The sequence below is a fragment of the Buteo buteo genome, chromosome 26 (assembly GCF_964188355.1).
Source record: "Buteo buteo chromosome 26, bButBut1.hap1.1, whole genome shotgun sequence".
Taxonomy (NCBI): Eukaryota; Metazoa; Chordata; class Aves; order Accipitriformes; family Accipitridae; genus Buteo; species Buteo buteo.
This window is the reverse complement of record NC_134196.1, coordinates 16,574,662-16,594,138: the sequence shown is the minus strand read 5'-3', so window position 1 is coordinate 16,594,138 and position 19,477 is coordinate 16,574,662. Positions and strand designations below refer to the sequence as shown.

General features: G+C 43.5%; 1 protein-coding gene across 2 annotated transcripts in view; it reads left to right on the top strand.

Moving 5' to 3' along the window:
* MSRB3 (methionine sulfoxide reductase B3) overlaps window positions 1-19,477 on the top strand; it is an 87,181-nt gene that overhangs the window by 7,050 nt on the left and 60,654 nt on the right. For both annotated transcript variants that reach the window (XM_075057786.1, XM_075057787.1), the window contains exon 2: window positions 12,378-12,504. In XM_075057786.1, coding sequence (XP_074913887.1) covers window positions 12,378-12,504 — 127 coding nt within the window. The remainder of the gene's footprint in view (window positions 1-12,377; window positions 12,505-19,477) is intronic.

Below are 19,477 nucleotides of genomic sequence, written 5' to 3'. Positions count from 1 at the left end.
CCAGGAATACAGCGATTCAGTGTTAGTATGCCTAATTTCTGATAGTCTCGTATTTATCCAGCTAAAGCACCTGAAGTGAGTTCCTAAGAGTGAGAAGGAAAGTTTGATAGATTTTGATAAAGTGCTCTCTCAAAAGAAAATGCAGCTTCAGCAGCTTCATTGACGAGATAGTTCATTCCAGAGCCAAGTGACTGTCGTGCTCCACTGACAACGTGCATACAGAGGACTGTCTGTGCAACAGATTTCAATGGTTTGAAATTAGTCACTGCAGCTATTTCAGGTGATTACCTCTGCTGTTTCTTAAAAAAAATCGCTCAAATACACTGCCATGGAAGGTCATCTGGGCAGTCAACCTGTTTCCAACCTGATAATCTGTTGTGTGTGTTGCTTTCTTTGTATTGAGTTACAAATAGCGAAATTTGCAGATGAACTTAACTGATCATAGCGTATGGTTTATTAATTTTCTTACTTGTTTTGCATAGCAACTACATAAAATTTCCAAACATCTAGATAAGTTCTGTCTGTGAATATCCAAGTACATATATAAATGTAAGAGAGTGAGAATCTTTCTGCACATACGTACCAATGCTATAAAAACACTGAACAAATATATCAGAATTCTAACCAGTAATTCCCGTTTCAAAAAACCTCAAGGTGGACATAGAGCTGGTACGTCCTTTGTCATTTCATTTGCATAAGGGGTGCTGAAGGCTTGCATGCTCAGCACTGAGATGCACTGAAGCAAACTGTGGGAGGAGAACGGTCCTGAGCTGGGGACTGAGGATGCCGTGGGGGCATGGCTGAGTCGCTGAGGAATTTCTGATGTGTCAGTGAGTGGTGTGAAATGTCAGGACCAAGAGGGGAAAGAGGGACTCCTGATGTTTTAAGCGGAGGATTTCCTTTTTTGGAGCACGACTCCAAGTAGGACAGAAACAAACTGCATTTTGGGGCAAGGCTTAATGAAGTTCCTGACAGCAGGCTTCAGCGGGGGGGGGGGCTGCCTGCGGGTGCAGTGCTGCTGCCTCTCTTTGCTGAAAGAATTGGAACAGATGTCACTTTTAAGAACAGATGATGCAAAGAAAACCTCCAAATTTATCTTAGGATATTGATCCGGATGGGAAGCTGAACTACGAAGCCTTGAAACTAGCAAAAGGCTGAGGGAAGAGGAGAACGAACTTGGTGGCTGCGTTGTTCCCCCTGGGACCCTCCAAACGAGACGAGCTGAACCGAGCGGTGTGCCTACCCCGTGAGCCAGCTGCTCCGGCTCAGGCAGCCCTGGCGTGAGCGTCTGGGGGGGCTCCGCATGGGGCTGCTGCCAGCCCTGGCGTGAGCGTCTGGGGGGGCTCCACGTGGGATGGCTGCCAGCCCTGGCGTGAGCGTCTGGGGGGGGCTCCACGTGGGATGGCTGCCAGCCCTGGCGTGAGCGTCTGGGGGGGCTCCGTGTGGTACTGCAGGGCTGCTGCCAGCCCTGGTGTGAGCATCTGGGGGGGCTCTGTGAGGGGCTGCTGCCAGCGCTGGTGTGAGCAGGCAGGCAGCATCGCCCCTGCCCGCAGGTGGCTCACGGCTGAGGCCGTGGGAGCTGACCCTGGCGCTAACTCCAGTATTAGCCCTGGTGTATGCTTGCTCTAACAGAGCAGGAGAAAATATTTATTTTTTTCTTTCCAAAGGTAAGTACCTTTTGCTGTGCAGAAAGGTTTTGCATGGTTACTGTTGGCTGCAAGTCTAGCTGGTGGGTATAGGATGGGTATTTTTGTCTTTTGCATGTATTTAGGGCTGGGAAATGTGGACTGAAAAAAATATAAGTTTAATAAATATTTTCAGTCAATTAAAAGAGGTGGAAGAGACACCTTCGCATTCTGGACAGTTGAGGGAGAATTAAAGAGCAGGGAAATAATCAAAGCAGGTTTTAAAGTAATATATTTAGCTAGAATTACTACTACTTTTGTTCATGAATTGAAAAATAGCTTTAGGATGCCTAGAGGTGCAGGTGCTTGTGTATACACCCAGTGTAAATATATTTAGCTAATTAAAAAAAATAAAATGCTATGTTCATGCATTTTTGAACTGCACTGGAATGAAAATCGGAATTCAGCTCACACAGATTCCAAGTAACATTTTTCATTGAAAAAAAATTTGCCTTTGGACATTTTCTCTTCTAAGAAGGAAAAAGAGTCCTAAATAAATGTTTTTATCCCTGTAATTACCTAAATACAGGTAGATGTACATATAATCCTGGTTATTAAATAGTGGCAGAAAATTTCGTGTAAAGTTATATATTTTTTGCTAATCAACTTACTTAATTATAGCCTAACCAAATGAAGATTCATTTTAAGAAAATGGTGTTTCAAAAATTTAAATAAAAGTATTTGTTAAATTAATCTACCTTGGACAGTGGTTTAAAATCAAATAACCTTTATGTTTTAATCAAATTAATTGCTGTTAGGATAGAAATAGTTTACGTTGCTCTCTCACTTTTCAGTCATTGACATTAAGTATTAACTCATCTGATTGTACTGTAAGTTCAAAGAAGATTTAAAGTGTAAAGATAAATACTCTTATTTGCTGTAGTGCCTTCTCACTTCTGTTCATAAAAATAAAAGTACATCTCTGACTAGGGAAGACTTAGGAGTTTCTGTTTTACTTGACGAAATTTTATTTTGGTATGGAATAGATGTTCTTTTTTTTTTTCAACTGCATAAAGGTTCTTTGGTTTTAGGATGGTTAATGTTACTGTTACAGTGTGTGAGCCATTCTTTTATGGTTTTTGTGCGCTATCAGAATTTTTTCATGCTGTAATTTTTTTAACTATTTTTGGATAAAAGGCTGAGGTTTTCTTGTATATTCATAAGGTTGCTCTGCATACCATCATGACACAGTCTGTATGATCAAAGGTACATTTTTAAAGGGTGCTTTTATTCTGTTGGCATATGCATAGACTTCTGTGTGCTGAGGATGTTATTTGAAGGATGTTGCTTGAAGGAGAACTCAAGAGACTGTGTAGTATCTAATTTTATGAAAGGGAGATGGCTCCTCTCTGTGGTGATGAGCGGTATTGGCTTTTAGGGAAAGCCACGTAGAAAATTTCCATGTAAGGGAGACTGCTGGGGAGAGATTGGCAGCTATGATGTCTTTAGCTTGAAATGCTTTGCTAGTAGCTGGGATGATAAAAAAAGAAACCACCAAGCTGAATTGTCTGAAATGCAGTTGTGCTAGCTAACAGAGAGATAACTAAATTTTATAAACCCCATGCTTTACTTACAAGCTTTTTCACAAAGTATGAGATGGTGCTCAGGTCTGGTTCACAGTCTGATCTAAAAATTATATTTTCTTGTGTAGTAAACTATAAAAATACAGGGAGATAATTCAGCTTTCACATGGTTTGTGCCAAAGAATTGAATGCTGAATGAAATGACACAGGCTGATGTCTGGGTAGGATGTGGATCTATGTGTGTCTTTTGCACTAGAGGTTTATTTTTCTAGTATGATGCGTGGCGTTTATAGGCACGTTATGTGCATATACATGTAGATAGATATTAGCACCAACCACTTTTTCAATTAAAAGAGTTTTAAATATCTTAAAAATCTGCTGGCCATAGACTTACTTATTATTTGTTGGTAATTTCCTGTATACAATGTAATAACTCCATGGCATCTGATCCTGCATTGAGGATGCTTTAGTTTGCTGCTGTGGCAGGGAGTGTTGTTTCTTTGGGTTTTTTTATTCCCTGGTACAGGTTTTACTCTGAGAGCTCATGAAATCAGAAGCCAAAACCACGGCTGAAATCACAACTGTTTTTAGCTCTGATGTGTTCAGGGTCCTTGTCTCCTTCAGTGGACTAGTAAGTGTCATTTCTACATTTACTACACAGTGCCTCGTAAAAGAGGGTCATCGAATTTAACTCATCTGTGATGCTTCAGGATTCAGCTTCTCCATGCAGCAGAAGTGACACCTTCCTTCACACCTCCTGCCCCGCAGCCCATCTGTGCTGTGCGGGACAGGAGTGCACTCTCAGCAAACTACTGCAGGGCTGGTTTTCCTTTCTCTGATTTCAGGAATGAGCGAGGCAGTGCTCTTTTCAAAAGAATGTACTTTTATGATGTTTAAGGTTGGAAGTCCTGCTAAGTTATACCAGTTCTCAGCTGGAGGCTTTCTCTTTGCTTCATTTTTGTAAGATATTCTACCTAAAAGAAAGGGCTCATATCATGTGTCTATTGCGTATCATCACCCAGGCAAATAAGCTTCGTAGGCTGAGGAGGAAGTCCGCTGAGTTACAGAGCACTGTGTAACACAATTTAAAAGAACTCCTATTCCAAATGATATATTTGTTTAATCTTCAAGATTAGTCCTTTTTTTCTTTGACAAGTAAAAACTAGTACAAAGTTGTTTCAGAAAAGCAGGTTAGAAATACCCGTTGAAGGGCTTTTGTTCACTGCTAAAAAAGAAAGGTGTATTTCACGTTCTGGTAAATGAGACATGGGATTTGTCCTGAATTAAAAATAGAGAGAATAGAAAGCTTGTTAGCTCTGCTGTGTTCGTAAGCTTGACAATGCAAATATTGGTGGAGAGGGAGGGCTATCCTCTTATATAGCTCTATCCACAGCAGTAACCCAGAATTTTTTAAACTTTGTTTTTTTCTTTTAGTACTGAAAATGAATTCTTTATTGGTGAGCAACACAAAAAGCTTTCAGGCTTGCCAGTAGGAATTGTTAAATTAAAAGGTTATTTCCAGAACACTTGTATCTCATCATCTGAGCACCAGAAGCAATTAATTCTTTACCACTACACTGGAGAGGACTGCCTGGAATGGAAAAGATTAGGTATTTTTCAAGATGTTGAAAGGAATGTGATTCTCAGAAAAGACCCATTTAAGAATAGTTTATGACCATTGTAGTTATAAAGTCACTGCCGTAAAAGGAATGTGCTGTATGTTGGCAGGCTACCAAGTCCAGGAAAATGAAAGTGCAGCTCAGTGCTATTTTAGTGCATCAGATCTGGGAGGAGCAGGAATGGAGGGGGGCAAAATCCCAATTGAACTGTATTTACTCTCCTTTGGGAAGTATTGCCAGTCATAACTATTGGGAAACAATCTGCAAATGACAGATGTGTGAGCGCTTGCAAGGCTCAGAGACTCTCTGGTTTCTGTCCTTACCCAAGGATCCTCTTTTGTCCCAGGCTTGGGGACTCCTTACTTGTCTAGTCTCTTCCTCTCCTTGGGGTCTCTCTGCTTTTTCTTGTCTCTTAGCAATTCCACTTCTCCCATTTCCTCCGTTGCCCACAAGGCTTGCAGTGTCTTGTCTCTACACTAATGAAATCTCCTTCCATTTTACAGCCCTCCCTAAAGACCAAGCCAGAGTCCCTTGAGCAGGGACCCTCTTAACTTTTGTATTACTTAAAGGAGAATTAATTAACTCCCTCCTCCCCTTGTACTCAGTGTAGCACGCATGTCCTCTTCATCCCCACTGTTTGAGGCCGTGTCCTTTGGCTGTTCAGAGGGGACTGGTACCACTGCCCTGCGGTGTGCAAATGTTAAGTAGCAAAATAAGGAGAATTAAGCCTGGCGGTTCTCTCCCGCATGGGAGCAGTTGCAGAACAGGGAGGCATTAATGCGCTTTTCCCCTTCTCACTTGTCAAGAGGGTACAACCTTCAAAAAACCCTTTGTTTTGATTATCCTCTCATGTCTCGGACCTTTTTAATTTGGTCCCTGGACACACCTCTGGGCTTTAGTTACACCAGCACACCAGCCTCTTTGTTGCCAAACTGGTTTTTCACTAGCTGGAGAGGGGAGCAATGCAGTGGCCAGTTCAGCATACAAAAAGGGGTGTTCCTGTAAGGGATTCTGAGCTCCCCATCTTTGGCAGCTGATGCTAGAGAGAATGTTAGCTCAGTTTGGTAACTAAATGAAAATTAAATGTAGCTTTTTGTTCTCTGCTCAGATGTAGTGTTTTATAAGTTTAAATCATTTTTCTCTTCTGGATAACCATTCTAATACAAATGCAAACTCACAGGCATGTGGAGCCCTACCCCTTTACTTAGCATATTTTTTTCTCAACAATTGAATTCAATGAAATTACCCCGAATTGTGTGCAACAGTTTCAGAATCTGGTTTATTTTCCAAGATTTTAATGGTTATTTTATTGGAAAGATAATCAGTTTAGCCTGCACAATAATCTAAAATCTATTGTGGGAATCTCATCCCTCTTAGACGGAGGAGCAAAGTCTGGGTGATAAAGCTCAGACTAAAGGCTGCACTCCTAAAGAGATCTCTGGTTCACCTCAGTGGCAAATTTAGATGCAGCCTAAGGATGGCGTGTGGAGGGTGGTTAGTCCCTAAGGCTTTGCTTGTCACTGTGTGTCACAGAGCGGGACTCAGGGTGAGCAGGTGAGAATACACGTTACCGCTACAGGGAGAGCAGTGCTTCCGTGCTGCCTGATCCTTCCTCGTCGTCTTCTCCTGCTTGCTTCTATTTCTTTGTCTGATCTCGAGCGTTAGACTTTTCTTCTTCCTTCCCTAGTCCAGCTGTTAAAATGATGAATACAGAAGATGCTGCCACTGAAGCTTCCCAGCTAGAATATGAAAAAGATGCATCAGTAACGTTAATAGACTGGGCTGTGTTGCCCCATTTCACAGGAGAAGGGGGTCTGGCCTGTGGGCACCGTGAGGAAGTGGTGGCACCGGGGGGGCCTCCTGCACCCCTCGAGCTTGAGCAGCCACAACGTGTGCCATGCTCCATGTGCCTGGGCAGGCGTGTGCCACCTCCGGCCCTGCTTGGTCTGCGGGCACAGGGACAACCGCTAGAGTTTGTGTTGTGAACATTGAATATACTCCTCAGTTAAGCACTATTCTGCTTCGTCTGCAAATGATCATTCCGGTAAGTGAGGGCCATTAAAATCTGTAGCTGGATCTGACAGTATCCTAAAGCGTATGCTAGCCAAACTGGTATTTGAAAATCTCTTATGTGTTGGACTGCGTGTTCTGTATTGCAGAAGTGTTTTAGGTTTGAGTTTCTATGATAAATACACTCAGTTGCTATGGTAAGTGTTTAAGAACAAAATCCAGCATAAGAGAATGTGTAAAATTCAAGAAAGCAAAAAGGATTTGAGCTTCACTGTTTAGGCTCCTTTCTAATGGTAGTACTAACTTCAAGTTTAAAGCTTGACATTTCCTGGTTTTTCACTCAAATATTACGAGGTATGGCAGTAATTACCTCTTTTATCAGGGCACAATGTAAACTTCCCAAAAGTAGACTGGATTGCCATTCAGTTTGCACATTCCAGCACAAACAGCTATGGAGAGCATGCTTTAATTGAGAGTGTTAAAAGTGTAGTGGGAATTCAGGTCTAATACTTCTGATTTCTGTGGCTGTAACTGAGAAGCTATTATTGTATGAGGGGGAAAAAGTATATGCAGACAAGCATGCAAGTTAAACGCTACAGTACTTTTGTAGACCTGGAAGGCTAACACAATTTGTTTCTTTTAGAATGTTTTATGCCTCTTCAATAACACTTTTAGAAGCTTATATTTATAGTTACAATGTTTGGCTGCATGTTGTTAGCTGTTAATGATTAAAGTATTTTACTCTCATCAGTCTGAGCTTTTGCAAGGTATTTTAATAAGAAATCATGAATTTGTGAAGACACCTGGTTTGCTTTATCAGTGGATGTACAAGCACATGAAAATCCAGAGCCTAAAATCTCTCTTTAAACGTGAATTTCCAAAGGTTTAGTCAATTACCTTTACAATGTTGTGCTGAATGCTTCAAATACAGTACAATGCATTGAAGCATGCAGTGTCGAAAAATATAATTATAAAGCACAAATGCTTATTCACAGGATGTGTGGTTGGTTGAGGGCTGAAGGCTGCCTCCTCGTTGTTCCAGCAGCCTGTTGGGAGGCCAGGACAGAAGGGATGGTTAGCCCAGGTAGTGAGGTGTATGTGTGTGAGGAGAATACTTTGTGCACTGCAGAGGGTGCTGGTTTCAGGATCGGCGATCTTCTTGGATCGGAAGGGGGAACGGGAACTCTTCCCTTCTCCTTTCTCTGATAAATAATGGGCAGTCCTTGTCCCCCTGCTGAAAAGTTTTCCTGTGCTCCAGTCTCCTGCCACAGCTGGCAGCTTGGTGATGGTTATTGGATCAGACCCCATTAAAGATCTCCTTATAAGCTATTGAACATTGCCTTTACCCCCACCTTAGCACACACCATGACAAACCTAAGGCATTTACTGCAAACAGTAAAGTCCCTAAAAAGTAGTAAGTGCAATGCAAGGAGCAGGAGAGACCAAGGGCTTTGGCGTTAGCAGACAATATGTTAAGGGAAAATGACTAGGGAGTAAGTAACTGTTTAGGTGCAGAAATCCGTGATGTACTGAAATACTTGCTTATCTGGTTCTCTCTAGGCTGCACTTTTTGTTCCTGTAGTGCCCGGTGGTTGCTCTGTTCTGTCTGCTGAGTCTGACTGGCAGCAGCTTTAGGTGAGCAAAAGCTAAATTAAAAAAATCCAAATGCTAAGGCTCGAAAAAATGTGTATATTAAATATTCCACTAAGCTTTATCAGTGAAACACTTGGCTATATATTTGATTTATGTCAAAATAAATAAATGAATAAACAAAACCTTTGCAAAACAACTGTTTGAACTTATTGCTGGACTGGAGAAGCTTAACAAATATTGATTAAAATTGAACTGTTAATGTAACACTTCAGTATAGCAGACTCACAGGCCTTTAGTGCCTTCTAACTTCTGGTTGTTTGGGTTTCTCCAGTGTGGCAATATTTTTGCTCTCTGCTTTTTCCAGTGACACAGAAATTCCTGACAAGAGCCTGGCTCTCTGGCTAGTGTGTACCTGTCCCTAATTGTTTCCTGCCCTCCAAATGGGGCCAGAGACTTGGGGGTTGGGGGAGGGAAATTGGAAAAAAAGTAGAAGCCTCATACTATTCAGGTCTCATTACTGGGGCAAGAAAAAACCTGATTGTTCCCTTAAGAATTTGTGTTATTTTTAAATCTACTTGCAAAGGGCTAAAACTTCACATTTTTCTTTTGAGAGATGGGATTCTTATGTAAGTTTAGGAATTCTGGACTGGAGTTGTCAGGAGAAAAACTGAATATGGAAGAACTTCAACCAGTAGTGTTATCAGCTCCTGAGACCCTTGATGTTTCCCTTACTGCACTTAAAAGCAAGATGTGATAATATCAGAATTTAATCAAGTTGTCGCTCCCCCAAAGAAATTTCTCTGGTTGCAGACAGAGGTTGAGAAAACATAACCTGAGTACGTACAAAGTTATCCATTTCCGAAAGACAAATTTGACAGACCTCCTACATTACTTTTTAACAAATCATGTTTATTTTGGGGCTGAACTTGTGATTTCTGAATGTTTGCAATTGATAATATAGAGGCTTCTGAAAGCTGGCAGTACTTTTAACGTATGCGAACATTAGGGTATCAGCATCCTAACAGGAAGGCTTTCCTGGTGTTACAATGTGTGTCATCCTAGCAAAAGGTTCCTGAAGCCCACCTAATGACATAGTTACTGCTGTATTTGTATGATCGATATTTATAAGATTTACAAGCTACCTCTGAGCATAGTGTCCATCTTATGAGAGCCAGACAGAGGGAATATCCACACTGGCCTGTGCTGTGCTAGGTTAAAGAGTGAAGTGTGGTGAAGGGGCTCCAAGAGGTCTGGTGACACTGGGGGACAACTGTGGAGGAGCCAGCGGTGTCCTGGGTGTTGCAGGCGGTGCAGCAAGCAGCACGTGTTTAAAACAAACCAACCCAACCCACCAAACAACAAACCCAAGAAGTGACGTATAAAAGCATCATCCCCTTCCCTGGGTTGTGGGTTTTGCTTTGACCTCTTCATGGAGCATCTGTCCCACCAGAAAAGTGGCATGTTGCGGGGCTGTAAGAAGGATGTGGGGGGGGGTGACATGTCTGCGTGGTGGGAGCGCAGCGCTGCAGTACTCGCCGTGGCTCAGGCGTGCGACAGTCGTGTTAGCACGGTGCTGTCCCCAGGCCACTCAGCCCTGGCGCTGGCGAGGTGGGGGTGCTGTGCTGGCATGGCTAGGTTCCCTCAGGGCTGAGGCAGGTGCCTCCAGCACCCGCATGGGGTCTTTGCTTCACCTGGAAAGGTCCGGGTGTGCACAGCACTGGAGTTTAAACCACCCGCAGTGGTATTTCCAGGATGGTGTTTTCTTCGCGTGTTTCTCGTTGTGCTCTGGCTGTTCTTGTTACGTAAATCTGAGACACAAACCCGGTTCCTGAACCCGTTGAAGGCTATGGCCAAGCTTGCATCCACTGCAGAAAGAGCAAAGATCTTAACCTGTCACAGCAACGTTACCGTCACTCTCCCTCAGCCTGTTCTCTGTACCCACGGGGTACAGAGTGGGCAGACAGGGGTGAAGCCCCTCCAAACCGCATGTGTTAACTGTAACGAGTTTGACTTTTCTCTTTGCTTTACAAGCAGCTCTTACCATGGTCTGTGAGCTCCCCGCAGCAGGGGTTTCGTGTGCGTGTGTACGGTGCCAGGAGGTCCCCTCCTGCTTGAAACTACCGGGCATCGCTGGAAGGTACAGAGTAAATAAAAATGGCGATCAAAACGTCAGCAATAAAAGAATAAAATATGTTAACTGCCATAAAGCGCTTTCGTGAAGGCTTGGTTGTATTTTATTGGGCTATCGGGACTTGTATATCGTCCGAGTCTTCATGAATGCTTGAGACTAAACCGCGACGTTTTGGTGAAGGCCGAACTACCCGACGTTTTTCAGGACGTCAGGGTCCGTTTTGCGCTCCTCGGCCGTTTCAGGGAGTTCCCTCCCTTCCCGCCTCGACGGGCCTGCCGGGCCGGAGGAGAGGGCCTGCCGGGCCGGGGGCGGCGCGTCCCCTCACCCGGGCCCCGCCGCTCGCCGGCTGCCCTGCGGGGCTCCGAAGGACGGGCAGGCGGCGCTCACGTAGCCAGCCAGGGTGGGCCAAGACCTGGCGGCGTGGGGATGGCGCCGCCCGCCCGTCCCTCCGGAGCCGGCCGCCGGCGCCCCGGCTCTGAGGGAGCCGCTCCGGAGCGTCGCGCTGCTGAGCGGTTCGGGCGGGCGGGGGCCGAGCGGCGTTGGGCCGCCCGCCGGCAGGGGGCGCCCGGCGCCGCGGCTGGCGGAGCGCGGCTTTGTTCGCCGGGGCGGCGGCGCTTCCGGCCGCGGGGGGCCGGGCGGCGGGGCCGTGGCGCCGGGCGGCGCGCGGGTCTCTTGCGGCCGGCGGGCCGCTCGGGAGGGGCTTTGCCCGGTGTTTTTGGAAGGCGCTCCGCCGCACGGAGGTGTTCCGGACGGACGGGTATCGGACCTGCCTGGCCGGCCGCGCTTCGGCCAGGGGTGCGCCGGTCCCGCGGGCCGGGCCGGCGGGCAGCTTCCCCCGCCCCGGCCGGGTAAACGCCGGCCCGGGCGGCTCCGGCGTCCCGCCCCTCCTGCGCTGCCGGGGGCGGCGGGTGGGAGTCCGGCCCCGCTGCTCGGAGCCCCCGGGAGCCCTGGTGCCGGCTCCGGCAGGGCTTGGCTCCGGCCCCAGGTGTCCCGTCATCTTCCGCAGCGAGCGGCCGGGCGGGCGGGCGGGCAGCCGCGTTTCCTGCTGCCCGTGGCGGGGTAGATGAACCCGTCAGAAGTCGTGCGTCAAACCCTCCTAAAACAAAATCTCGCGACTGCCGTCTCTCCGTTTGCTGTATTTAAACCGGCCGAAAGATTGTCTAAATGTGTCTCCTGGACGGTTTGCAACGCGAATTGTTTCCTGCCTTTAAAAAAAAAGAAGTCGTGGTTTAAACATATCTGGCAAGTTTATTACAATGAAGCGTCACGTTCCTCAAACAAGTCATCAAAAGAACAATTTTTAGCAATGAATGGTTTCCAGCATTCACCGCTCAGAAATGCTGCGCGGTGTGATTTTGTTTTAAATAAAACAAATAGAAAAGGCCTGCGCGTTTGATCTGCCCGCCATTCCTGGGTGTTCGAAGCGGGATTCCTGCTCTCTGGCTGAGGTCCTGAGCTCTCCCTCAGTACCTCTGTGCTTGTGACCGCACAGGTTGCTACCCGGAGTTGCTCTCCGTTGAGTAGCTAAAGCGGCCGTTGTGAGTGCCCCCTACAAAATTGCCCCCTCCCTCTTGCTTGGTAGCATAGAAAGTTGTTTCACTGAGTACTATGGAATATATATCAAAATGTTGGGGGGTGGGGGGTGTATCAGAAATGGGCTAAACGTACTGAGAAAAGTGCATTTAGAATTGTGCTCCCACGTGGTGGTCTCATAAAATTGTAAGCATTGTTTTTTCTGTGAATGTATCGTAACATTTTTGATGTTTTAATTTGTTCTCATCTTTTTTTTTTGTTTTTCTTTTTCTTCCCTACTCAGCTCTTGCCCCTGTTCTTTGCCTCTGGTTTTGTTGGTGAGGATATCACAGTGATGTCTGCATTCAACCTGCTGCATTTGGTGACAAAGAGCCAGCCAGTGGCCCTGCGAGCCTGTGGGCTTCCCTCAGGTTGAATGGGTGCTGCTTGTTGTGTCATGCGTAATGAAGGCCCTTTTAGGAATGGGTGTCTCTGCTGCAGGAAACGATGTGCTATGGGTTGCTCTGGTTTGTTTAAATTTTCCTTTGAGCCAGAAGTTTGTTTGGGTTTTTTTTTGTTGTTGTTGTTGTAAAAGTGAGTGGTTTCAGTAAAGGTTTTGATATCCGAGATTTTAGTATGCTTGGAAATGATGTCTGTCTGCCTTGTCCCACATATTCTCTCTTAAATTTTATATTATTTTCCTCATTCGTGGCAAAACCAGTGGAATTAAACTGAAAACAATTTATTAAATGCCATTCATAATTTTTAAAAAAAGATGCATAAAAGAATTTAGTATATCAATTGCTATTAAATCATAGGACTTAAAAATATTTTCCAAAATCTTTAGCAGTATACTATAGTTACAGTCCATGTGTCCCTTTTTTACGTTTTTATTGTAAAACAAATATGTTGCACTGAAAATTATGTACAAAAAGTGCGCAGAATTTAAAACTTAATTCTTTCATTCCTCTGACAGCATGTTCTTCAGTTACATGACACTTCTCTAAATAAATAAATGGAAACATGCAATTTAATGCCCAGATGCAGCTGCACTTTTCATGTAAGGTCCAGGCTTGGCTGTTAGGCCTGTGAAGGGTGCCATAAGAACCCATCACCATGAATTGGTTGTATCATGAAAACCTTGGACCCAAGTATTTTGTGTTGTATCACTTAACAGCAACAGTATCTGTAATGTCTGCATAATAATGTCAGTGTGCATGGTTATGTGGAAGAAAAAATAAGCTGCACTGAGCTGATTTTGAACATTACTACTTATTTTCTTGACACCCAAATAAAAAAGATACAAAAAAGATACAATCCTGGCTGATCAGTATTTGAAGCATCAAAAAAGAACCAGCCTGGGTGTTTGTACTACACCCACAACTGGTTCATAAGTGTGCAAAATGTTACGAACACTTTTTCCCAGAGCTGGACTTAACAAGCATATGGAGGTGATGTTTTAAAGATTTTTTTCAGTGATAAGACATCAGTTTTCAAGCTGATGGATTTTTCTAGAGCTGATTACACTTTATTTGAACGAAATCTGAGTCCAATTTTTGCAGCATTTGTGTTCTGTTTCCCCCCACATGTGCACAGAACTCCCATTAACCTAGATAGGACCTGCAAACACATATTGAGGAAGAGAGAGAATAGCCCACATTGTGTCAGCCTGACCTTGGTTTCCTGTTATATTTGCTGCTGAGCCAGATTTAAAATCCTAAAAATACAGGGTAAGCAAATTTCCTTGGCCCTTATTATGCACCTTTTGATGTGTGCTAGTATTGCTGATGTCTACCTTAAAATGGGGGCACTCAGTCTTCTGGCCATTTTATTCCTGATCTGAAAAGGAGATCTCAAAGTTGTTCACCTAGAAACACAGCCTGTGGGAGGTTTTGCTATTGCGTACCTGTCTGCAAAGCATTATGTTAGCTATTTTGTCAAATTGTTTTTCTGGCATAATCCAGTAGTCACATTTTGGAATAAAAAGCTCATAACACTACTATTTATTCCTGTCACTTTGATCCATAACTGTGCAAACATTAATAGAGTGAGTTCCACTGACTGGCTACTTTGTAGAGAAAGATACAGAGAAATATTTGTGTATAATAAACCGAAATTCATCTGCTAACAGTGGAATAATATACAATCACATATCTCACATATTTTAAGAGTAATCTAAATTCCCCAGATGCTTATAACTTCATGTAGGCTTGCTTTGCCTTTGGTTTGGTTTTTTGTGTGTGGTGTATTGAGGGGGTTGCAAGTAAATGGTATAGCATGTATCAAACTAAACATGGGAACAAGATCTAGAGCCAACATCTGCTTAAATGCCACAATGCACTGTGACTTTAACTTTTGAATATACAGAAAAGACCCCGAGTTCTCCTGATTTTTTTTATAATATAACACTTTGAGTTAGTGCTTTTCCCACCACCCAGTTCTGTACGAATTGCAGCCCTGCAACCATACCTGGGTGTCTGCCCACTGAGTCTGGAATGGTGTGGAGTTTGGTCTTCTTCTAATTCAGTGGCAAATTCTATACAGAAGGAGACTTTCTAACCTTCTGGAACCCCTGCCTGCTCAGCGTAAGGGAGCAAAGTGCCAGCAGAGCTGTAAATCGGGCTTTCAAACACAGTTTTAAACTCTATGCAGTTAAGTATTTGCAGGACAAGGACTTGAGTGAAAGTATCATTTCTATTTCTATGCTCGGAATGGTACCTCCGTCCTTCCTGTAAGGAACAAAGAGTACAATGCAATATTTACTTTAATATAAAGTTATAGTTGTAGATCAGAAATAAGTGATTTTTTTTCCCCAAAAGTTAAAGGAATGGAACAAGGTTAGGAAGTATCTTAGAGTAGGGATGACTTTCTGTCTTTCCTTTGAAATGCTATTTTGTAAGCCTGTGCCAGTTGCACTGGATCAGTTGTGCTAGTGAAGTGTTTTTACTTGCTCATTTTCTATTTGTATATTCACACCTGGAGTGTGGATCTATTCTTCCAAATTGTATTTTGAAAATAGTTTTTCATCTGAAGTTAGGACTGAATGTTTTCATGCATGCAAACCCAGTGCACGGTTTGCCCGTGACGTTTTTCATACCCGGCACGGTGAAGTCAGAGTAAGAGCAGGCGCAGTCCCTGTAGATGGCACTAAGCATATGCTGCACTTGAGGAAAAGCTTCCCCTTTAGGAGTCGTTCATACAGAAAGGACACCCTGAGACCTTATGAACATTTATTTACAAGTATTTTCTGAAAAGCGTGAGCATTGGGAAAAATCACAACGATCTGTGCTCATACGCCAACTACTTTCACATTGGTTAAAGGTTTCTTCATTGCAGTAGTGATTACAGCTCCATTGTGTCTGTCGTGTGATGTTGAAGTGTCACTCCTTGAGCCCGCTTTATTAGAGTTGAGTGCTCTAAATTTCTTTGGAAGTGCAGGATGCACCCAGCACCTGCCAGGATTTAGTTCACAGAAATTAAATCTTAAATAAAACAAACCCCAAACCACAACAAAACCCCCCAAAACTTCTAATGTAAAAACTACTTCAGCTGCTTTAGTGCATACCAACAAGTAACCGATATAAGTCTGATACAAGTAACGATTACGCAGATTCCATGTACATATGTTTTCTGTAGCAGACCACCAAACTATAAAAAGATAGCTTATTTTGCTTTGCTGTGTCTTTTAATTATTATGGGTTCTCATTTCTTAAAAAAATCCTTTATTTCTTTAACACTTTGAATGTTGTGCTGCTTACATCACATTTTTTGCATGAGATAATTTGGCTTTTCCTCTCCTGTAGATCAAAGAAAATTATGGTGCTTGTAAAATTAAGTAAAAGTAATGATGAAGAAATTGCAGGGGTAGACCTAGGGGTTTTTTTTCTGTATGAAATAATAAAGTCCTAGATAATATTAAATTGTTGTGAAGTGTTTAATTACTGAAATAACTACTAGTAGGAAACCATACTTTTCTAGGCTTAGATTAAACTACAATACATCTGTATGAAGATGGTGCTGGGCATATGGTGTAAGTCTTTATTAAGTAAATATCTATAGTATAGTTTCTCATAACTTGTTTTATTAAATATTTGTTAATTCCAAGTTTCAGTATAATGTTTTTTCATAAAATTGAAATGAATAGCTAGCGAACAGAAAATTACTGGGTCTCAAAATTGGTTTTTTAGCAGTACTGTGTTAACATAAAGGATTACTTTTAGGAGCAGATCTTGCAAACAGTTACATGCATGAGTTATTCATGTGCATTTGTCCCTCTGAACTCTTAGACTGCTCATGTCAGTGAAATTATCTGTGTGTGTAGTGTTTGCCAGATCTGGCTTTAAGAACGAAAAGTCTAGAATGATCTTAGTCTCTTGTGTTCAAAGTACTGTAGTTGCTGTCAAACTCTGTGTGACTTAAGTATGTCTAAACGTTTCATATTGTATGTTTCTATGTTCAGACATATAATTTCCATAATGTGTAACTTTCCCATAGCTTTCCGTAATGTGTATCACCAAAGATGTACTACTACAGATGTCTGTTCACGTGATCCGAAAGAAAATAATACTGATGACATTGTGTAGCAAAAACCACCTGTATGGCTATGGTTAAATGCCTGTCAATGTTTTCATTATAAATTCTTATTTTCTGGGGTTTATATCTTGAACATAAGAATTTGCTCTGGGTTTAAATATGTCATACAAGGTCTCAGCTGGATGTACTTGTTCCTCAGAGCTGGTTGGAGGGCAAAAATTAAAACTCATTTTTATGAAGCTAAATTAAAAAAAAAAAGCAAATATTAATTTGGAACAAAAATACATTTTTAAACTTAAAATACAGTCATACAAATTACCTAGTTTACTACCTCCCAGCAGTTATGAGGAATTTGATAAATGCTTGAAAAGAGTCTTGGAAAGAAGCAGTATGTGAGCACAATAGTAAACAGCATGTGAAGCTGTTCACTGCCATTATTATATAAATGTCTGTGTGTATGTCTGCCTCCTAGTCATATGATAGTCAAATGCTGTATTATCATAATAGAGCATAACTATTTTTGGAATGGCTTGAAAATGGGTTTTAAAAATTACCTTTCTATATAGCTGTATATTCAATGTTATTCTGTATTTACAAATGTTTCTTTTGTACAATAGTATTCAGTCTAGAATGTCTTACTTAATACAGTTTAGAATGAAATGTATTTGTAGATATCCTGTCGGGAGTAATGCTCTTACTGCGCCTGATGCTTGCAAAACTTGGGATCATAAAGAAGAGCAGAAACCCTTTGTTAGTGTACCCTTTTGGTTTGTACCCTAGGGTTTGTACCCTGGTTTTTCACCTTTCTGAACTCCTCATTTTGGCGGAGTTTTGCACTCTCCCTCACCTGCTCGATAGACAGAAGGCGCTCGTCCCTGCCTTCTCGGGGTGGAGGCTCCTCAGTGACTCTGGCACTGAGTAGCACAGGGATGATGAGACGTTTCTTGTGCTCCCAGACGGTGCACAGAGCCAGTTCCTTAATGTGTTCCCTGACGGATCTCTTAAGGTCATTTGCATTCCCTTCCTGCTCCCATAAAGGACCCACCACAAGCCATTTCTACCCTTCTTGCAGGAATGTTTTAATTCTGGGAGCTCATAAATTTCCCACGTTCCATTCATGTGCCCTCCGCAGCTCAGGCTTACTGCGTTTTCTGCTTAGTTGGGTATGGAAAAGATGAAGTTTCAGCACTAACGGTGTTCCTGTGTTTTAAAGTTTCCCATGAAAAGCTACTTTTTTAGTTACTGGACTGTGTGTTTATAACAGGAGGTCTGAGAAGTCCTTTAAGGACTGCCTTCACTTTTTTTCCTTCAATTAAAAGGCAACCCTTGGCTTTGTCCTTTCTCTGAGGAGCACATGATGAAGGTTGCAGAGAAGAATGTGACGTAAAGGGGAGATGACAGCACACAAAAAGGAAGATTTTGTATATGGCTAAGCTGAGGGAGGGCAAGCAAGAAAAGGTGCAAGATGGGAATGTGAATGCTAAAATCAGTAAGAGTATGTTGGGAAGTGATGGAGGAGATGATCCAGCCAGTCACTTAGGGGATGTGTGAGCTTGGAATTTGATGGTACGTTGAATGGGTCTAGGGTGTGGACCGGGAGTCAGCACCAGAGACACGAACATGACCATGACTTAGCTGTTAGGTTAACCACAGGTTGCTACAGCACAAATTGTGACGTGGGGGAAAACGAGCAGAGAGGAATTGTGTCCCAGAGATGGCTAAGCAGCAGACAATGTTTGGTCTTAGCAACAAGCTAAACATGTATCTCATCTTGTGGTTTCCTTCAGAAGAAGCTGTGTTGGGAAGGGGTGCCTGGCTGGCATACGAAGGTGCCCCCTGCTCCAGCTGGAGGAGAGGTTCTTGGGGGACGGTAGCTGCTGGCAGCCCAGGTCCAGCACTGGTAGCTTTGTGCACTGCAGGTAAGAACTCCCTGCTCAGTGCTCTGGCCTGGGTCAAGGAGTCCCGAGGAGAGCAGAGCAGGGAAGGGCTCGACCGAGTCCTCTTAAAGCCCTTTTATAGGACTTGACCCCATCTTCCTGACCCATAAAGCATGGCTGAATTTTACAGAAACATAGGGAAGCCCAGAAGGCCCACTAGGGAAAGACGTTGGCAGTTACTAACCTTTTTGGCTCTTTCTCTACCTTTAGTCCTGAAGCAGGTTGAGAGGGGAGGGGGCTACAGTGTTTTCCGACGTGGCCATAGCAGAGCAACAGCTGGAGCAGAGCGTGTTCCAGCTGCTCCTGTCCTCACGCTGGGTACGTCCTTCAGTGCCTGGAGATGTGGGATGAAAGGCCACAGAGCAGGCTGTGCCTGTTTGCGTCTTGCTAAAAGGGTTCCTGCACAGCTGGAGACAGCCTGAGTTTTGCAGGCAGTTAGATCTGGGCTGTTGTGGGGAATTGGAGGCGAAGAAAGACCTCCCCCCACCCTGCTCCTTTCCTCCACCCCACCCCCTATCCCAAGTATAGATTGCAGCACCTTGATTCTTGAAACGCAGTGCTCACTTCGCAGGCCACACATCACTATTGTGGAGGAAGCAGCAGGAGGATTTAGCAACAGCCTGAATGCCACAATAAGCTACACACCACTGCGGTAACCGCTGGCAAATGCTGACTTTTTAATTGTTTCTGCTGCAGGGTTAAACCTTTATTAAAGCTGTGTGAATAAACTTATTTTGGTGGCTTACTGAAATATTTTAAATGCAAAACGTAGCATAAAGCACTCTTACTAAATTCAGCTTAATTCTGCTGTTAATAAAATGCCTTTCCATATGTTGTGCACCCTTTTATTGATCGTGACAGAAGTCTACTGACCAGATACAGAGTGCTCAGTGTCTCTGCCTTTCTTGTTTGTAATTTAAACAAATGTAGTGCA